Here is a 20813-nt window from a genome sequence, read left to right as displayed (position 1 = left end):
CACCACGCCACACACATCCCTCTCTAAGTCAAAGTTGTCGGTGAGCGGATCTGTGTGGGAAAACCCAGGTCACACATCATGCTGATTCCGTCGGAGGGATCCCCGGCGTGGGGTCTGGGGAGAGGAAAGGATAGTCTGACTCGAAGAAAGTGGCACTGAAAAGGGAAGGAAAAAGGTGCAGTGTGAAAGAGATGGTGTGGGAGGGGGCTTGGGGAGCCATAACAGAACGTCTGAGATGGTGTAGGGGCGACGCGGGGGCCGTCCGGATCTGTCTGAGCGGGTTTGTCCCTGGGAGAGTCTCGAGACAGCTGTGTAGGAGTTCGTGTAACCCCAGCGCGGAGACCGGGGGTACCCAGTGTGCTGCTATACCCTCCAGCCCCACGTGCTCCGTGATAGGGCAGGGTTTGGCGTGGCAGCGCCCCCAGAGGTCCTATCTACAGAAATAGTGCAAGGTGTAGGCCAGGCGGCGGAGGATCTCGGGTCGGGGGGTCCCTCTGAGCCGGCAGCCGGCGTGCGGGGGGCGGGGGCGGGGGCGGGGCCTCGGCGGACGCCGGAGAGCGGACGCGGGCCGGGGCGCGCCGGGGCGGGGCGAACGGAGGGCGGGTTTGAATGTGCTCAGGCGGGCGCGGGAAGTGGCAGGGAAGGCGCGCAAACCTCCACGCGGGAGGACTCCTTCCCAGCAGGTGCTACCCGGGGACTTGGGGCCGGGGAACCGGGGGCCGGGGGTCGCCGGGGTGGAAGGCGCCGCTTGCCGCCTGCCACGAGAGCAGGGAGGCCGGGCCTGGCAGCTGCGCGGCCGGGGGAGGGGACGCGGGGTGGGCCCCACCTGAGCCCCACCCCGCCCCCGCTCTGAGCGTGCGGAGCCGCGCAGCACGTGGCGCGCCGAGGCCCGGGCGCAGGGGCACCTTGCGGGAACCCGGACCCGAGCGGGCGTGGACGACCTGGCTCCCGGGCCTGAAACCCGTTGTCGCGGAGCTGACCTCTGCAAGGGGCGGGCGAGTTGAAGGTTAATCTCGATCAATTCTTGTCGTTGGTACTGGGGAGGGGCCGCGCCGTTAATTAACTGCGCTGGGTGCAGGGAATGGGGGTGGAGGAGCTGTCTCTTTAACCCCCGCCTTCTATTGGCCGAACTCGTGTACCTGGCCTCCCTTCCTGGGCGCGTCCTCATTTATTCCCGGAGAGAGGACCCTTGCTTCATTCAGAGAACAAAGACATACCCCAGATTTTCTTCCCAGCGGAGTGCTGTGGTGGAGGAGGGCTGATCCTACCCCTGCCCCTCACCTCTCTTGGGGCCCTCCCTTTGCCCATTCCTCTCGATCACCTCCAGACCTTCCTGCCTTGTCCTCCTGCCAGTGTGAGCTCTCCTTGCCAGAAAGTGTGTGTAATGGGGTGGGGGAGTGCCTTACAGCTGACACTTAGTTCAGGCTGGAGGTGACCTCGACCCCACCTTATTTTTAATCCCTTACTTGGAGTAGAGTTACCCTGTCTCCCAGTATAGGAGGCTGGCTGGGAAACAGCCTTTATACCTCCCTCCCCACCCAGGAAGGAGGCTAGAGTAAGCTGCACATTGAGTTTGAATTCCAGCTCACCCATTCACTAGCTCTGTTACCTTTGGCAAATGACTCAACCTCTATGAACTTCAGCTGTCCTCGTCTGTTCTAGTAGAGACAGTTTTGTACTAGCTTATGGTGGTTGCGAGGGCAGGCAAGGGCAGGAGAAGGTATCTCCAGGTAGTGGCTGGCCCCATGTGGGATCCAAGGAAGTGGTGAATTTGATGCTACCACAGGGGTGTCTCTAGAAGCTGCGGTGCATGAGAGGTGTTTGGGGCCTGGGGTTGGGGAGGTGCTCAGTTTGGTGGCTGCTGTCAAGGCCTCATCTCGGCAGGCCAAGGCATGGCTGAGGAGCACCAGATGCTCTGAGCTGGTATCAAATCCCCGATTGCTGCCGGGCAAAGGCAGACAAAAACAAAATACCTGGGCTGGTCTGCTGAACGTCAGGATGTGGGCAGGGGGAGCGGGCTGCCCCTGGAGTTGACTTGTGCCCAGGACTGGGGTGAGGACAGTTGAGAACAGAGAGCAGGGGTGTAGCAGAAAGAAATACTCCTCTGAGCCTAAGAGAGATTTTACTGAGGAAGGGGAGATACTCTATTCTCCGCACCCCCCCCAACTCCCGCCTGCGCCGTTGAAGCTGCACCTGCTCTTTACTGCCAGGAATCTTGCCTGTGGGGGGTGAGGATGGAGCACAGGTTAGGGTGAGGTGAGAAGCTGGGGATTCCCCTCACTTCCTCTGCCCACACCCCAGTGTAGAGCCCTCTCGTCCCCGTCCTTCTAGAAAATGTATAAACTGTCATTCACCACTGTCCCAAGTGCCTAGAACAGTGCCTGGCTGGCATGCAGAGGTCTTCGGTAAATATTTGTGGAAAGGAAGAGTGCCTCCATCTGGAGCTATGTGGGTCTGCCCCTCCCCTCCCTGTCCTATGGCCCAGATGTGGGCCAGGGGGCTGAGGAAGGCCTTGGAGAGGCTGGAGTTTACCCAGGGAGGGGTTGAGAGGAATTATTGGGAGGGGGGGTAGAAAGGCCCATCGCGGTCCTTTCTTGGGGTCCCCAGGGCTGTGGTCTCAGGCTGGGGCCTGGAGCACTGGCTGCACCTGTGAGTTGACCCACCCCCTCAGCTCCCCTGCTGAGACTGCTGGCTGTCTTATCTCCCAAGCTACTGGGCTGGGTTTTATCTCCCTGGTTGTGTTTGTGGGGAGGCTTCTCAGAATGGGGCTGCTCCCTCCCACAGTGAGGCCTGGGGGCTTCTCTCCTGATATGCCCTGTGCCGCCACGTTCATTCTAGACCCTTACTCTGGAGGAGCCCATGGACAAGGCCTGCTGCCTGAGCCTGAGCTAGGACCACCTCCCACAGACCGCCCGGGCCCCCTCTGCCCCCACCCTTCTGCTGGCAAGTCTGAGTGCTGGTCCTGGTGGGCAAGGAAGCCAGTCCTCACCCAGAACGGTAGAGCTGGCTCCAGAGCTAGGCCCACACGTTGGGGACACGCCAGCACACGCCTGCCTGGCTTTCTATGCCATCCGAGAGAAAGCTGTTTCCTCTCCTGGTGCCAGGGAGCCTCTCCCTGCCCGAGCAGGGAAGGGATACTGAGGGAGGAGGCTGGATGCCTGGGGACTAGGCAGCCTCTGCTCCCATCCCTCCAGTCTTCCCTCCAACTTTGTTCTCAGAAAGGGGAAGAGGACATGGAAGTGAGTCAGAGAGGAATCCGGGGGGGATGGGATGACCCTGTGGCCAGGACTGGGGGTCAGGGGAGAGGCTGGGTCCCCACACACATGCTGAAGTATGTTCCTGGAAGACTGGCCACGAACCAGGGAGCCTCTGGGCAGTGGCTGGAAAGGATGGTTAGGGTGCCACCAGCAGAGAGGCTGGAGTCTGGGGCGCCCCCAGGAGGGGACAGGCTCTCCAAATCCCACCCTAACCATGAGCCCAGGGGCTCCCTGGGAGTGCAGAGAGGTCAGACTTGCAGAGAGAGCTGGGGAGGGAGGCCTCGCTGGTTTGGCCTCGGTCATCACCCCTGAGGCTGCTGCTTCTGCGGATCTGTTTGTTTTGTGTCCTCCCTCCTCCCTCCTCCCTCCCCCTATCCTCTCGCTCTTATCTCCTTTCTGTTTCCCTCCTTCTGTCCCCACTTCATTGTCATCACTGTCCCTGACCCCTCCCGCTGTCTCCCCTGCGTTTAACTGTTTTTCTCTCCCTCTCAACCATACCTCCTCCTCCTTCCCTCCTGCGCTCCACCCTCCTGTTTCCCTGCTTACAAACTGCTTCAACTGCTGGATAAAAATAGCGGTGGCGGTGGCCAGGCCAGGCTGGGAGCCAGGTAGAGCCTGAGCAGGCAGGGGAGCCCAGCGGGCCAGGCCCAAGGGGTCAGAGGGAGCAGTCCTGAGAGGCAGGGCTGGGAGTGGGGCTTTCTGGACTCTCCAGCCTGCCCGTTCTGTCTGCCCTGCCCTCCTCACCCCCCAACCAAGCGTCTGAAGAGGCCTGTGGGGAAGCGGGGCCGAGACAGGACCTCACACTGCTTCTGCCCCCAGCAAGCACCAAGGGAGGAGGCCATCAGCCAGGCATAACCAAGAACGCCGTCACCATGACAACCAGTCACCAGCCTCAGGACAGGTACTGGGGGACCTGGGCTGTGAATCCAGGGGAGTGGAAAGGGGTGTCCAGGAGGCTGGGTGCCATATCCTTTGGAACCACTGACGGGCCTTCCAGCTATGAGGTAGCTATGAGTCGGGTCTGCATCAGGGGTGGGGGCCCTTCGTGCTGTGGCTGGGTGCTGATGGGGGTGTCTCCGGTGAGGCCCGGGGTGGTGGGCAGCAGCCCCTCCCTGGCCTGTCAGAGTTTCCAGTGTTCAGCAGCTTCCAGCTCCTGCCACCACCGTGGGGAGACATCTGGCAGCACCCCTCATTTCTGAGCTGGCCGGCCGGCGGGGCTGGCCTCTGCCTCACCCTGATCCTGACTCTGACCTCCCTTTCACTTCCCCACCTCCGGAGCCTAGGAGTTCCCTCCAGTTAGACCTGCATCCATGATCATGCATGTGTGTTTTGGGGGAAGAGGTTGTAGCTGGATGCAAGTTCTCCCAGGAGTCTAGGCCCCCAAAAAGTTGATGAAGCCGTGCCTGGGGTCCAAAACAGCCTTCCACCCGGGCCCCCCAATCCCATCACCGCTCCCCTGCCCATCCTGTCCCCCTGTGCCAAAGGCCATGGAACTAGGCCACTTCTAGCTGTGGGACCTTGGGCACTTAGCTTTATGTCTCTGAAACCATCTCCCACCTGTAAAAGAGATGTGAGGTTTACTTGGGTGGGAGGGAATTTAAGGACACATAGTAAGTACAGGCCCCAAGCTGTTTGGTTGGTTCCCTCCACGGTGTCTTTTGTTCCCAGGCTGCCTGCCGCCCTATCCCAGCACCCCCATCTGGTGGCAGCTCTCTGAACCCTTTCACCTTCTCCACTGGCCTTGTGGCACTCACCCAGCCCCACTCTGGCCCTCTGTCCTGTGGGACCTTGGCTGGGAATTCTCCCTTCCTCTGGGCCTCTCGATCAAGGCCTCACCTCTCTTCCTCAAGGTGGGGAATATATGAGGGAGATGGGGGGGGCTGAACTTGTCAGGGCTCAGACCTGCCCACTTGGGGTGCCTACCCAGGCCTCCAGCTGGTGCGGCCAGGCCCTGCGCTCTGGCTAGACCCGTCTGCTCGTTGCCTTGGGCTTGTCCCTGCCAGCTCTGTGAAGAAAGCGGGTGTGGGCTCTGGGGAAAGTATGGCAGACACATCTGGAGACCACAGTGGGAGGGCCCAGGGCTGTCTGGGGAAAGCTGTCCCGTCCCAGACAGGCCCTGAGGGGTAGGGCTTGGGGCAGTGACCTGGCCTAGGCTGGGTGGCACTTATTAACACTCTGGGGCCCAGATGATGTCCAGTGGCCTGGTCCCTCCTGGCCTCTCCTACGTGGTGCAAACTACAAAGCTGGTCCTGTCTAGGCCAGGAAAAAACAGCTCCCTCACTTCCCAGATGTCCCAAGGCTCCCTGCCTGCCTGCCCTCCTAGATCCAGAATGGTCTGGGAGTTTCCTGACCTCAGAATCCTCTTTGGAGAGCCACACAGCCCTGCCCTGACAGTATAATCACTTCCAGCCTGTCTGGCGGGGGTGGAAGGACTGTGTTGCTTTCCCACTCACCCTCCCACCCCTAGCCTTTAGCAGGATTTCCAAAACCACCTCCGGATGCGTGGGTCACACTGGTTCCCAAGCCTGCGTCCCCTGAGTCTTTGGGGCTGAGAATGGTCCTTTGGGCCATGCCCTTCGGTCCTATGTCCCTGGTCCCCTTCCCTCTCGGGACTCATCTGTGCCCTCTCCCCCATCCCAGGCCACCTCTCCCTCCACATACATACACAAATAGGAGGACGCACGCCCTGTGCCCTGGGACAGCTGGAGAGATAGAAGGGGAGGGGGCTGCCCCAGGTTTGATTTGGGAAGGAGGGTGGGATGGTGAGTCACCTGGCCTCACTTTCCTCTCCCATCCCCAGGTACAAAGCCGTCTGGCTTATCTTCTTCATGCTGGGTCTGGGGACGCTGCTGCCCTGGAATTTTTTCATGACAGCCACTGCGGTGAGATATGGGGGATGGGCTCCCAGGGGCATGTCCACTGGGCACGTAGGGCCTGGATCTGTGCTGTGGGCACGGGGAGAGAGGTTCCAACACTCTCTGTGCAACCCTCACAGTATTTCACAAACCGCCTGGACATGTCCCAGAATGCGTCCTTGGTCCCTGCTGAACCGAGCAAGGACATCCAGGCTTCGGCCGGCCCCTCAGCACCCTTGCCAGAGCGGAACTATCTCAGCGCCATCTTCAACAACGTCATGACCTTATGTGCCATGCTGCCCCTACTGCTGTTCACCTGCCTCAACTCCTTCCTGCACCAGAGGTGAGTGCCCGGGCCCCCACCCTGACCGCTCACTGCCTCGTGCCCTCCCTAGGCTGAGCCCCTGGCTTTACCACCCGTCTCTGCCGTCGTGGCCTCTCTGGCAGGATCCCCCAGTCTGTGCGGATCCTGGGCAGCCTGGTGGCCATCCTGTTGGTGTTCCTGATCACTGCCATTCTGGTGAAGGTGCCCCTGGATGCTCTGCCCTTCTTTGTCGTCACCATGATGAAGATCATGCTCATTAATTGTAAGCCGGGCTGGGTGGGGACCTGGGGCAGAGATCTTCCCACATACCTGCCCCTTTCTTTCACACCCACAGTTGGCCAGAGAGAAATCTCTTCCTCCCTCTGGGTGGTCAGGATTCAGAAGCCTGAGTGGGCATGGACCAGGTGTGGGAGAGGAGGCCCTGGGAGTGGGGAGAGAAGGGCCGCTCAGCGTCAAGACTTACTGAGAGTAAAGCAGGAATTACAGGGGCCCCGGCCACCCACCCGGCTCCTCCCTCCCCTGCTGATGCCCACCCTGTTCCCCAGCGTTCGGTGCCATCCTGCAAGGCAGCCTGTTTGGCCTGGCCGGCCTCCTGCCCGCCAGCTACACAGCCCCCATCATGAGTGGTCAGGGCCTGGCAGGCTTCTTTGCCTCTGTGGCCATGATCTGCGCCATCGCCAGTAAGTCTTGCCGTCTGTCTGCCTGTCGCCCTGGTTGTTGTTGTGGGGAGAAGGGGAGGGGGCCTGTCTCTGATCGCTGACACCCTCCACCCCAGGTGGCTCGGAGCTGTCGGAAAGTGCCTTTGGCTATTTTATCACAGCCTGTGGGGTTATCATTTTGACGATCGCCTGTTATCTGGGCCTGCCGAGGCTGGTGAGCTCTTGGAGAACACCGGGTTTGGGGTCTAGGGCGGGTCCAGGACTCCGGATCAGGGGTGTTGTGGGTGTGAAACCTGGGGGAGGTGGAGATTCTGGAGATTCCGCTTCTGAATCCACCTTCCTGGTCTTCCCTCACTTGATAGGAATTCTACCGCTATTACCAGCAACTCAAGCTCGAAGGGCCCGGGGAGCAGGAGACCAAGCTGGACCTCATTAGCAAAGGTCTGAAGAGACTGAGGAAGCTGGGGTGGAGGACAGTCTGCCCAGCAGGGAGGCAGCATGAGCTGAGGGCAAGAATGAGCGTGCTGTAGTGATGCCAGAGGCGAGAGGGATCAGGGATGGGGTGAGGGGTCACAATAGTAAATAGGGGCTGGGATAGAGAAGCTGGGGGGAGATCCTGGGTGGCCTTGAATGCCTGAAGACATTGGGAAGCAATTTCAGATTCTTGGACAGGGCGTAACCTGACCTGAGGCTCCTGGGAGAGGTCAGGGGACTTGCACACTGGGAGTTCGAAGGCCGTCTGGGCTAAGTGTCAGGGCGCGGCTGTGCACTGGTTAAGGGAATGTCCACCCTCAGCTGACCCCAGCCCTTTTGGGGATTGTGTCATCTGTTGCTCTGTCCTTCCCACAACTTGAAGATCCTTCCACCACCTGTCACCCCCCAGGAGAGGAGTCAAAAGCAGGCCAAGAGGAGGCCAGAGTTTCAGCCCCCAACTCTCAGCCCGCCGACGAAAGCCACTCTGTCTGCGTCATCCTCAAAAATGTATGTGGGGCTTGGGCATCCTGCCTTCTACCCCTCACCCTCTTTCTCTCCTTTTGTTCCTTTCCCCACCCCACCCTCCCCCTTCCCAGCACTGCCCATCCTCTCCCTTTCTTTTTTTTTTTAATTTATTATTTATTTATTTATTTTGGCTGCTCCGGGTCTTAGTTGCGGCACATGGGATCTTTGTTGCATCACGCAGGCTTCTTAGTTGCATCATGCGTGGGGGATCTAGTTCCCCGACCAGGGATGGAACCCGGGCCCCCTGCATTGGGAGCGCGGAGTCTTACACACTGGACCACCTGGGAAGACCCCATCCCCTCCGTTTCTGACTGGAGACTGGCCACTTTCCTGGATTCTCGTGTGTGTGTGTGTGTGTGTGTGTGTGTGTGTGTGTGTGTGTGTGTGTGTGTGAATCTTGGTTCTTTAATGATGCACAACCGCCATGAAGACACAGACCTGAGTCCCTTTCCTCCAGATCTTAGTCCCGGCTCTCTCCGTCTGCTTCGTCTTCACCATCACTATTGGGATGTTTCCTGCCGTGGCTGCCGAGGTCAAGTCCAGCATTGCGGGCACCAGCGCCTGGAGTGAGGACCCTATGGGTTCCCAGGATGGGGAAGGACAGGGGCTCCAGCAGGGCTAGGACTCCAGGGGAGGGGAGCTTGGACTGCTGTCTCCCCAGCCAGACTCTCCTGGTCCATTTGCCCTTCCCTGGGCTGGAAGCATCTTCTCCATTTTATAGCTGGGAAAACTGAGTCCCAGTGAGGGTCAGGGTTGTAGATTCTGCCTCTCTTGGACCTGCTAACCGTTCCCTAATCTACTCTTTCTCTTCCAGGAGGCTACTTCATTCCTGTGTCCTGTTTCCTGACTTTCAATATCTTTGACTGGCTGGGCCGGAGCCTCACAGCCTTCACCATGTGGGTAAGTGAAGGAAGGGGGCACCAAGACCCTGTGAGAGGGGAGAGTCCAGCCTGAGACCCAGAGAGGGAACCAAGAAAGTATGGTGAAAAGGCCACCATGCTTTTTTAAAAACCAAGACACAATCTACGTATAGTAAGGCGTACAAGTTGTAGGTGTACAGTTTAATGACTGTATATACACACACAAGTAAACATACACACCCCCCTGATAAGCACCACCCAGGTCAAGATATAGAACATGGCCAGCACTCTAGAAGGCTCTATCATGCCCCCTCCCAGGCAGTACCCCTGAAGGGTAACTAGGTTTTGAGATTTCAATTCAGATCCTGAGGGACCCCAAATGGAGCCCTGGGGGCCTTGGTTGGGGGCCTGGGTGTGCCCTGGGGGCTGGCGCAGCCTGTCTGAGACACTGCCTGGTCTCCGCAGCCTGGGAAGGACAGCCGCTGGCTGCCGATCCTGGTGCTGGCCCGGCTGGCCTTCGTGCCTCTGCTGCTGCTGTGTAACGTCCATCCCCGCCACAACCTGGCCGTGGTCTTTGAGCACGATGCCTGGTTCATCTTCTTCATGGCTGCCTTCGCCTTCTCCAACGGCTATCTCGCCAGTCTCTGCATGTGCTTTGGGCCCAAGTGAGTGGGGAGTGTGGTGGTCTCAGGAGGGGGCTAGTGCTCCAATGGGGGACACTCAGTAGAGGGAGAGAGGGCAAAAGAAGATTCCTGATCCTGGAGCTCAGGGTTTCCAGGCTGAGAGAGGAGCCCACTGGCCCTAGGGTCCCAGGCAGTGGTGGGTATGAGAGGGGTCGGGTGAGGGAGGGCCTCCCAGGGAAAGGTAGAGACAGCCCCAGTACACATCCCCCCAAGAGGGGAAGTACGACAGGTGGGTAAGCAGAATTAGATGCTCTGGGTGGAGCTGGGGTAGGGGCCATCCTAAGGTAGCCTCACCCTCCCTCCTTTAGGAAAGTGAAGCCAGCTGAGGCAGAGACAGCTGGAGCCATCATGGCCTTCTTTTTGTCTCTGGGCCTGGCGCTGGGGGCTGTCTTCTCCTTCCTGTTCCGGGCAATCGTGTGACCGAGGATGGACGGAAGGATGGCACCGGCCACCTGCTCCTGCCTTCCTTCTCCTTCAGGGATGGGCAGGGGTCCTCTGGAGGTTTTCTTTACTAGCCGACTTCTGCTGTCTCACGGCCTGTGCTGGGCCCAGCATCCGGGCCTGGAGGAGAGAGCCTCTGAGGATGGACGGTGGGGACACTGTGGGCCTGAGAGTCAGAGTTGAGGGAGGGGACACAGCCTCTGTGTCTGCTCATGTGCTCCCCGCACCCGCCCCCTGCACTTAGCTCTGATCGATCCCTGCCTGGCAGAGCGGCAGAGGCTCCTAGTCTCAGAGAGTGTATGTCATGTGTCTACCTGTTTGCCTGTACCAGGGGTGGCTAGGGGTCAGGACTGCTTGTTCTGAAGTCTTATCTGATACTTCTGCCCCCTTCTCCCCATGTGCCTCTTCCCTCCACCTCCCCATGTTCTTGCCCATCATGAACCCTGTACAGTCACCATTTTACTGACTTTTTTTTACACTCAAACCAGGTGCCTTCAAAGGCTCTCTGATTAAATAAACTCTTTTTTTTTTTTTTCCCCCTCTCCATGGCTCCCTGTGTGCTCCAGCCATGGCTTCATGCCCTGGAGAGGCTGGAGGGATGGCAGCCTGAGTCTGGGGGGATGAGTCTGACCCGGATGGGCCTTGGCCAGCACTGGGCTGGGGTCCAAGTCAGGGGGTGAGGGTGGGTGTTGGTCCTCTTAGTCTCAGAATGACTACAGTACCTCCTGCTGGGGCCGCAGAGGAGGGACAGGCCTGGAGCCAGGACACCCAGACTATTGGCCGAGACGGAGAAAGGCCATTTTCCTTTGCCGGTTCATCCCTTGTTTCATAGGCCTGGGGGTGGAGACAGTGCCCCATCTTCCTTTTGTCTTCACGGTCATCCCCTCCACTCTGTCCTCACCCCGCAGCCCGGGGACTGAGTTCTCTACAAATGACCAGCTCCACCACCCTGTCCCCGCAAGCTCCTGGCTGCACTCCCACCTTCCCAGCAGGAAGAGGCTGCAGCCCAAAGGTTCTGCCCTGCCTGGCACTCGGCCCTGACACCGAAGTCAAGGCAGACTTCTTGGCGAACAAGGGGCCTGTGTGTCCTCAGGGAAGCTGGGCCCCCTTTCTCTTCCCAAACTTTGGCCAAGGGAGGTGTGCGGTGGCTCGGGACCATGAGAGGCGTCGGTGGAGGGGGCCATACTGCTGGGTCCCCCTTCTCAAAAAGGACTCTTGCGGATAGGAAGTGAAACCAGAGCTCTGGCCTCTGAGCTGCCACTGCCCCCACCCCCCACACCCTTGGCACTGCTGTCGGGGCTTTATTTCTGACAGTTTAATTGAAGGCTTCAGGCTTCATTAAGGGCTGTTAGCACATTTTTTTTTTTTTTTTTTTTGCGGTACGCGGGCCTCTCACTGTTGCGGCCTCTCCCGTTGCGGAGCACAGGCTCCGGACGCACAGGCTCAGCGGCCATGGCTCACGGGCCCAGCCGCTCCACTGCATGTGGGATCTTCCCAGACAGGGGCACAAACCCGTGTCCCCTGCATCGGCAGGTGGACGCTCAACCACTGTGCCACCAGGGAAGCCCTGTTAGCACATTTTTAAGGGCTTTTGATGAGCTCTGAAGTCCTAACGGGGGAGTTAAATATATCATCATAGGGGGAACTGGAGTCCACAGAAATACCCCAGGGTACACGCCAAACCAGGGTACAGAATCTGAGGTTGGTGGGAAACAAGGTGTTCTTTCCTATCAGTTTCAAAAGCAGAGGGTGCCCTGAGTGTTCTCTCGTCCCTGCGGTGCCCTTTGGCCACGAGGCGGAGAGAAAACTGCACCCTTGCTCTGCTCCCTCTCACTCCATCTCAACTTCCGAGAGTCTTACTGGGTTCCTTCCTCAGCACCACAGCCCCTCAGGGACCCTGTGCTTCTTCCCTGGGTCGCTTCTTGCCTCCTGCCTGGCCTTTCAGGACTCCTGCCAGGTCTCCTGCAGCCCATCCCACACACGACAGCAGAATAAGCTGAAAACACATTCAGTCACAGGCGGGCTTCTCCCTGGGGCACGCCAAACATTTCCTGATTACCACCACCAGCGACAGCCAGTTTCTACCTTTCCTTCTCCCTCTGCACCTCAGAACTTTTGTAACTGGGACTATGCTCTTAACTCCAGTTACCAGACTGTCATGTTTTTCAGGTTTGGGTCTACATTCTCTGTTTTCACTCTTTAAGCTCCCAGAGGTACTCGAAGATGTTTGCTTCCTTGCATCTGCTTGTCCAGCCTCACAGTCTTCACAGGCCAGATTCCAGCTGTGTGGTAGCACTCATTTCAATGCCTGTTCCCACGAGATAGAGATGGGTGTTAAAGTAGGTTTCTCACAACTCCAGCAATGGCTTGAAGGACAAATTTAGATTACAGTCGCATCTTTCTGAACTGGAATTGATGAAGAAAGTGACTAGACTCTTCCAATTTTTTTTCTAATGCAAATGCCAAAAAATATGAGTCTCACTCGCGTCACTCACGCCCTCAGTGTCCTCACCTGAGAATGGGGAGCTCTTGGGGGTTAGGAAAAGTGGCTCCTGCCAGGGCTTCCCTGGTGGCGCAGTGGTTGAGAGTCCGCCTGCCGATGCAGGGGTCACGGGTTCGTGCCCCGGTCCGGGAAGATCCCACATGCCGCGGAGCGGCTGGGGCCGTGAGCCATGGCCGCTGAGCCTGCGCGTCCGGAGCCTGTGCTCTGCAACAGGAGAGGCCACAACAGTGAGAGGCCCGCGTACCGCGCAAAAAAAAAAAAAAGCTCCTGCCGACCCAACTGCAGTGATAGCCCCCGGCCACAGGTGGGCGCTCTGCAGACAACACCGCCTGTGGGAAGCAGGCCGCTCTGGGGCCTCACCACTTTTCCTCTTAGCACATTGCTTCCTGTAAGGTGGGCAAGGGCTAAACTTGTGCTGGTCGTCACCTTCCTCCCGTGCGACATTTCTGCCCCAAGCGGTGGTCTGTGTATTAGGCGGCTGTATTCCCTGGAGTGGCTGCCACTGCAACACAAATTTCCCTCGTTTAATCTTATGTGGTGAATTGTTGCAGCTTCAAACTTTTGAAAAGCTAAGAGCCCCAGTAAAATTACCAGTCGTCCTTAAAAATAGAAGTGAAGCGTCGGGTATGACGGATGAATTGCAATATACCTGTGTTTGTATTCTTTGGGGTGAACATGGAAAGAGTATGGTGGCAGCAGGTGCTTGACAGGAAACCCCCAGTTATTGGGAAAATTATCCTCAGGGTGTTAAACTCTGATAGGGATTCAAAATGGATGTGAGCAGAGAAGTGCAGAGTCACCTTAAAGAGATAGCCCGGCTGTGGCCGGCAGGCCCCGCCTGAAACCCAAGTCCTGACACTGGAAGAGTGGCAGTCGGAGGGAGAGGGGCCAGGCTGGTTCTTGGGGCAGGTCGGCAGTGAGTGTGGAGATGGGCAAAGCCGGCGTTCCCCCTGCTCCGCCCCTCAACGCATCAGGGGCCTTTGTCGCAGCTTGGCTTCTCCAGCTCATCTCCGCCCGACCTGGCTTCCTGCACGGGTGCCCTCTGGGAGAGCATGTGCTCACTAGAGCCCCTCACAGCTTCGGCGGTCCTGGTGCTACCTGCCAGTCAGCCCCTGGCGTTCTGGCTCCAGACAGCCGGGCAAGTGCTAAATGAGCCAGCGGGACCCCACAAAGCAGGGGCTTCTGCTCATGACAGCTACCCCCTCCCATGCCTTCCTGCGGGTTGGGTGATGGTTCAGATTCAGAGCCTAGGATTCCATTTTGGGCCTGCCAAGTACCAGTTGTGTCACCTTGCACGAGCCACCTATATCCTCTGTGGCCCAGCTCCCTTGTTCTTTAAACGGGGTAACATGTACGGCTTTCTAAGGAAATTAAGGGGGTCTGCGGCAGAGCCTGGGTGCAGGAGATGAGGACCCTAGAGACACGTGGTGCCAAGAGTCATTAGGATGACCTCAGCCTGGTGGGCTCGCTGCTCCCCATGCATGCCGTTCGGCCCCCTCCCCCGCATCTTCAGCCCCCGAAGCTTCGAGAGCCAGGCCTCATTTCCTTCATCCCAGCCAAGTGCGAACGGCCACAGCCTTCGGGCGGGACAGCCGAGAACCGCTGGGCCGGGGCTCGAACGAGAGGAACCTGGGTTCTGCTCAGCCCCGCCCGCCGCTAGAGGAGGAAGTGACGTCACCCGTGACGGCGCGCCCCCTGGCCGGAGCGCGGCCTCTATCCACGCAGCCCCTCTCATCTGACCCCTGTTAGATGGGGGTCCAGACTCTACTGCCCCTTAAGTCCGGGTGACCTTGAGCCAGGCACTTTCCATCTCGGAGCCGCTTAACTGTAAAGCAGGGGTAATACTACTTGCCTTGCCTACCTCTCCCGGTTGTGAAACTCCACTGAGTTAATGAATAACGTTCACCTGTCGCTCCTCGTACATATACTGACTCCACTGAGCTAATAATCCTATGGAGTGCTGACTGTTGCCATGCCTGTTTTACTCCAGAAAACCGAGGCTGAAAAGTTTAAAGGACAGAAAAATATTTTGTAAACTGCAAAGCACCAGGTAAGTTTAAGTCTCTGTTTCTCTCAGTCCTCGTCTTTCTCCCTCTCCATCTCCCTCCCTCCCTCCCACTCTCTCTCTGTCTCTCTCTCTCTCTCTCACACACACACACACACCCTCCCTCCCTCTCTCTCTCACACACACCCTCCCTCCCTCCCTCTGTCACACACACACACACACACACACACACACACACGACTTCCCAGGCAGTGAAGAGCATGGAAAGGTACACGGCCTCATGAGATAGGGGGCCATGTAATGCAGGCTTGGTGCACCTTCCTCCCAGCCTCCAAAACATTCCAGAGAGGCATCTTCTCTTTTCACATTCCAGGGATCCTAAGCCTCCTAGGATCCTGAACTCACTCGCATGACATCCTTCCCAGCTGAAACCAGCAAGGTCCTTCCTGATGTGTAACCTCAGTGCCTCCTGTTTGTGAGTTCCTCACCACCCACCAGCAGTAAGTACCACAGCCCTACCGATCCTTTATCTGGTGCAGGTGGGCCAGGCAGGCACTGGGCCCAGTGGATGACCTAGAAATCCAGCCAGTTGAGACCTGCACATTGAGCAGTGACTTGTGCCTGGGGCAGGACAGGTGGCAGGCAGAACAGTTAAGTAGGTCAGGGTTGTTTGTGGTGTCACCCGCCCCCTGCACCTTTCTCTGCCTATAATCTGCTCTGGGCTGAACCAATTTAGGGTTATGTTTTAGCTTCTTCGTCAAAGGGGGCCTGGAACACTAAATAACGCCCAAGACAGAAAGCGATGCCTGGTGGGTGTGACGGCAGGAGGAGGACAGACATTTCTGGGCTGGGCTGACAACGGCAGGTAGGCAGGACTCAGTCACACCCCCAGGCCACAGATACTATGCCATTAGAGAGTCAAGACACGCTGATATGGGTATTAAAGAGGAGGTTACCAAAGATGCTCTATTTACAATTCCAGAATGGCTTAGACCACAATTTCTGGCTTTCTCACCCCACTCCCCTGAGAGATTTTGTTCTTGCCCATGACTTCAGCCATCAGCCTCTGCCTCCTGGACATCTCTCCTTGGTGCCCCACAATGCCTAAAACAGACTTCTTGACCCCTCCAGCCCAGAGTGGTCCTCCCCTCCGCCCCACTTTTATCATCCTACCTCAGAGAATGTGTACACCGTGCCTCCCCACCCCTGTGTGAGCTCCACACCTCCAGCCTCCCCCTTCTCCAAGCTTCGTCCTGGGGAGTCTCCAAGTGGGATTTTTGTTTGTTTGGAACAACACAATTAACTGGCTTGATTTAATAGATTTAACATATTTAGACCTATCCAACAACTAGGTAATATCAATAGATATTTTTCTCAAGCGCACATGGGGTGTTTATAAATATTAACCACATCCTAGATTACAAAGGAAGTCTCAAATACAAAAGTTCAGTATCATACACACCATTGTATGTCTACAACATAATGAAAAGATAATATAAAAATAACTGAACATTTTAAACAGATACAACTGATCTCTGATCAACAGAGATACCATAAGGGGAATCAAAATCCTTAAAACTGAATTATAATAAAAAATTCTACATATTGAAACTTGTGGGATATAGCTAAAATAGTACTTGAAAAGAAATTTATAGTCTTAAATCCTTATGTCTGAAAAGGGGAAAGGATGAAATTTAATGTGCTAAGTATTAAAGTTAAGAAAACGGAAAAAGAACAACAGACCTGACCCTCAAAAAGTAGAAATAATGAGAAAAAGTTTAGCAGAAATTAAAAAAAGAAAGGAATAAAGTAAAGAAATTAAAGAATTAAAGAAGCAGAAAACAAATTATGTAATAAAATAGATAAATTGTTGGTGAAACTGATCAGGAAAAAAGGGAAAAGACATGAAAAACAATTTTAGGAGTGAAAAAAGGGGACATACTTGAGATAGAACAGAGACTAAAAAGATAGTCAAAGGAAATAGTATGCAATAATCTTTAAAGCTTTCAAGGAACATCCAGAAAAATTATTAAAATTCACTCAAGGAGTAGTAGAAAACCTGAATGGACCTATGCCATTAAAAAGTTTGAGTTCCTAGTTAAAATATTTTCATATAGGAAACAACAGAAACAGGCATTTTTATAGGTGAGTTCTACAAAACTTTAAAGAAATGGATAATTTCAGTCTAATGTTAGTCTATTAACAAATTAAACACAAATAGACTAAGGAAATTTTAAAAACAGTATTCTCAATAGATGCAGAAAATAATTTTGACACCCATTCAGATTAAGATGTAGAACAAGTGAAGAGCAGAAAGAAAATATGCTCAATGATGAAGTGTTCCTTTTCCGATCAGAAAGACAGGGATGCCCAGAATCACTGTTTCCACACGTCATTGTTCTGCTGGTCCTAGCTGCTGCAGTGTAACAAGAAATATGAGATACAAGGGTTAGAAAGGCAGAAACCAAGCTATCACTGTTCTCAGATGATAGCTAGGGTTGTACCAGAAAACAACAAAAGAGTGACAGACGAATTAAAAATTAGTAAGGTAGCCTACCAAGTTGTGGGATCGATACACAACAATCGTTTTTCAAACTCTCCAGGAAACAGAAAATGAAGGCACATTTCCATGTGCCATTGCATCAAAAAATAACATACTAACAATCAAATGAGCGAAAGTGGTGCAAAGAGACATGTCCCCGCAGAACATGGAGACTGAGGCAAAGAGCTGGAGCCCTCGTTGGCCATGCAGACCTGCTCAGCTGTCCAACATATCTGAACATCAGGTCTGTTGGCCCAGGAGGATGTCAGCTCAGGAATTCAGAGATGTAAGCCTGGTGGAACTGGGAAGACCAGAACTGATAGGGCACGCCTGGCAGGCGCTGAGCTTGGAAGGCTGCTTGTTCGGGAGGTTAAGGAGCCAGAGCTACTCCCCATGCTTAAATAGGCCCTGACGTCCTGATGCCTCCGGTTGCTTGATTCATCCATGGCCCCTTATCTAAGCTCCCCTCAGTGGCCCCCTGACCTCCTTGAAAGGCCAGTGGTGCTTCCTAACTAGGAGAAGTCCCAGTCCGAGCGGCAGCCGGAGGCCTCTGCCCAGGCTGAGTCTGTGCTCCCTCCGAGGCCCTACTTAGCTTTAGCTAGATCAGGGGTCTGCAAAGCTTTTCTGTAAAAGGTGAGGGGGTAAATATTTTAGACTTTGCAAGCTATATGGTCTCTGTCACAACTATCAACTCCCTTATTACAGTGTGAAACTAGCCAAAGACAACGTGTAAACAAATAGTAGAGCTTGTTTCAGTAAAACTTTATGGACATAAATTCAAATTTCCTATACTTTTCACATGCCAAAATATTATCTTCCCTTTGATGTTTTTTCAACCATTAAACAATGTAAAAACCATTCTTATCCACAGGCCATACAAAAACAAGTGATAAGCCCACCAACTGCAGGCCATAGTTTATCAGTCCTTGCTTCACCTGGCTGCCCTCCAAACAGCAGAAGGTTGGGCTGGGTCTTTGAGGCCTGGTCGGGAATAAAGGGTATCTCGGGAACATCAAGGGTTGCAAATGCTGCTGGGAATAGGCTTCTGGGGATTCAGCGGGGGTTAAGTCATCTTTAATAGCCTTCAGTGGCTTCCCTGACCCTAAGTTAAGGTCAGAACTACTTAGCATGGCATTGTGGCCCTCTGTGACCTAATCCCTGCCTGCAGGGTCACTTTCAGTGACTCCTGCCTCCCTTGAGGGTTCCTGGGCTGTGGTGCCTCTGGCAGGGCTGTGCCTTTCCCATGCTTTCCCTTTGCTGGGGAGTAGACCTGTGCCATGTAGCCCTGAGCCTGCCCCCTTACCCAGGCTGAGCTGGGAAACTGAGGCTTCTCCCTTGCTGCCAGCTGCTCTGATTCGCACTTGGTCTGCTGCAGCTCCCCCTAGTGGGCTAAGGGCTCCTTGTGCTGTTTATGCATCTCTGTATCCTCAGACAAGGCTCACAGGGGAGTAGTGAGTATCAATGAGCTGGAGAAGTCATCCTGAAGATTTCTGGAAGAGAAAGCAGAATTTCTGTGCTGGTGCGAGATTTGAGATTTTCCCATTAGGAAACCCCCGAGGAATCTCTGATCCTGACACTGGTCCACAGGAGTGATTCTTGCTATGCTTTGGGCCTGAGTCCTGGGAGAAGAAACAGCATTCCCACTCCATTTCTGGATCAGGGAGCAAGGGAGTTAGCGGAGCAAAGGCTCTGAGCTGACCCATCCTGGGGTACTCACTGAAGCCTTCCTCGCCCAGTTTCTAGAATGTGCAGATTCACTCCCACCTCTTCACAGGACTGTGAGATGTTGTGAATCCTCTTTGTGAACCAGGGAGCAGGTGTTTAATTAACTAGCCCCCTTCTGCCCAGGGGGTGGGAGGGTGTGTTGGGGGGTGACGCTCCTGGTTTGAGGTTTCCATCAGGAACACAGCATCCGGGGGGCCTCCTAGCAGCAGCACCACGGCCCTTCCCCCACTCACTGACTCCTCCCAGACCATAAAGAAGGGGAGTGGAAGTGTAAGGAGAGATGAAATTGAGGTAGTGATGGCAGGGTTGATGAGGTCTGGAGTGTGGGACGAGGAAAAAGAAAGCAAGAGTCCTTTGTTCCTTGAAACTGAACACATAAGCCAAGAAGATACGAAAGAATAAGACTGGGCACCAGGGCTGCTGAGGGAGGTCCGCGGGTGGTAGTGGGGGAAGCTCTCCACAGCAAGCCAGGGGCCGACAAAGTGGGCCACGAAGGGAGTTGCTGGACATCCACAAGGTCACAGCGTAGGGGGTGGCCATTCTCTCCTGGAGGGTCTGTGGGTCCAGTAGGCTTCCAAGATGAGGCCTTGGAAAGGCAAGGACAGCTCACCAGCCGGAGGAAACGCAAAAGGGGCAGAGCCAGAAGAGGCACGGCGTCCCGCAGCTCGCTGGGCAGGCTCGTGGCTTGGAGCTTCCGGCGCCACCGCTGAAGGGGAACGACGTGGTTCCAACCGCCTGGAGCGGGCTACACTCTGGCCAGAGTCTTCATGCTGCCTCCAAGAACTTCTGCCACCCTGCAGAGGGGTCCTTGGAGACCAGACCCTCCCCAGATCTAAGCAGCTGCAGAAAGAGAGAAGAATGGGGGGAAAAAAAAGAAAAAAAGAAACCAGACTGAGAACTCGATGTGCATGTCTCTGCGCTCCAGAAGGCTGCAGAAGCTGGGGAGGGTCCATCGCGTAGCGACCCCATCCCCAGTTTCCGCTCTCTGAAGGCGGCGCCCTTAGAGCTGCCCCAACAGCCCGTGTGATTGATGGGGTAGAAGTGGGGTCAATCCCAACCCCAGACGCAGTGCTGGACTAGCTGGGCCTGGCAGGTGGGGTAAAGGGTGCCCCCTGCAGTTTCCTACAATAAACGGGATTAGGGCAGCCCACTTCAACCCCAGGATCCTAGCAGAACGGTCGCGGGGCGGAGCCGCCGCAGAGGCACAGCCCAGGCCGCAGAGGGAGGGGCGGAGCCTCGAGGGAAGGGGGCGGGGCGGGACCGCCTAGGCGGGCCTGGAACCTGCTGGAAGCATCGCAGTACCGCCGCCGTGGCTCCTTCCGCCGCATGCAGGCAAAGAGTCCCCCGCCAGCCGGAGCCGGCAACCTTACAGCAGCCGGAGCCACGCCCCGCGGCGAAACGCTGGCCCTGCCCCCGGGAGGGCCGGGATTCCCCGGGCTGCCCGGGATTCCCCGGGCTGCCCAGAGTTGGGCTTCCGATTCCGCACCGCCCGCGGAAAAGACCCCCTTCCCCTTATTGGTCTGTTGGAATGTGTAGCGAAGATTCTAAAGGGAGATCGAGCCTGGGAGCGTAGGTGGGAGTGGTTGGCCACTTTTTAGGCGTCCTTCGAGGCCGGGACTTTTGGGTGTGGAGACGCCTGCACTACAGGTTTCTACGGAGGTCAGTGGGGATCCTCGCCCCTGATCCGCCGCTTACGTCATGAGAGCATTCCCAACATCTATTTTTGATGGTGTCCTGTCTTGGAAGCGCAGAGACAGGGCTATGAAAACGAGTAAATACGTGCGCTCCCCGTGCAGACTGAGGCCGGCTGCTCCCGTTCTTCACCGCCCCCTCCCCTATTTTGGACCATGACGTCAAGGTGGGCGGGCGATGGCAGGTGCGGTGCTGACAGGCATCCTCCTTTAAGGCGGAGGGATCCGGGGGCGGGCAGCTAGGCTGTGCTTCGTCTTATATAAGGCG

At 56.0% G+C, this 20813-nt stretch overlaps 1 protein-coding gene across 2 annotated transcripts; it reads left to right on the top strand.

The window, feature by feature from the left end:
* The first annotated feature begins 624 nt into the window (after positions 1 to 624).
* On the top strand, positions 625 to 10615 carry SLC29A1 (solute carrier family 29 member 1 (Augustine blood group)). Of its 2 annotated transcripts, none has more exons than XM_089918662.1 (13): positions 625 to 683; positions 4077 to 4158; positions 6058 to 6139; positions 6253 to 6455; positions 6560 to 6699; positions 6983 to 7117; positions 7213 to 7310; positions 7459 to 7537; positions 7980 to 8077; positions 8553 to 8661; positions 8910 to 8995; positions 9421 to 9620; positions 9947 to 10615. In XM_089918662.1, the coding sequence occupies exons 2-13, from the start codon at positions 4130 to 4132 to the stop codon at positions 10056 to 10058; spliced, it is 1371 nt and encodes a 456-aa protein (XP_089774788.1). In that variant the 5' UTR covers positions 625 to 683; positions 4077 to 4129; the 3' UTR covers positions 10059 to 10615. The 2 variants fall into 2 exon arrangements, with proteins under 2 accessions (XP_089774788.1, XP_022437725.1); XM_022582017.2 differs by lacking the exon at positions 625 to 683 and adding an exon at positions 729 to 1006.
* Positions 10616 to 20813: the final 10198 nt, after the last annotated feature.

Source organism: Delphinapterus leucas, chromosome 10 (assembly GCF_059928025.1).
Source record: "Delphinapterus leucas isolate spDelLeu-1000000601 "Yukka" chromosome 10, BTC_Dleu_Yukka2, whole genome shotgun sequence".
Classification (NCBI taxonomy): Eukaryota; Metazoa; Chordata; class Mammalia; order Artiodactyla; family Monodontidae; genus Delphinapterus; species Delphinapterus leucas.
This window is presented reverse-complemented; position numbering and strand designations above follow the sequence as displayed.

Excerpts from the sequence above, each read along its gene's own strand:
- SLC29A1 (XM_089918662.1), top strand. The coding sequence starts at position 4,130 with ATGACAACCAGTCACCAGCCTCAGGACAG. Across the intron at positions 4,159-6,057 it reads AGTCACCAGCCTCAGGACAG|GTACAAAGCCGTCTGGCTTA; the intron begins GTACTGGGGGAC and ends TCCCATCCCCAG. Across the intron at positions 6,456-6,559 it reads AACTCCTTCCTGCACCAGAG|GATCCCCCAGTCTGTGCGGA; the intron begins GTGAGTGCCCGG and ends CCTCTCTGGCAG.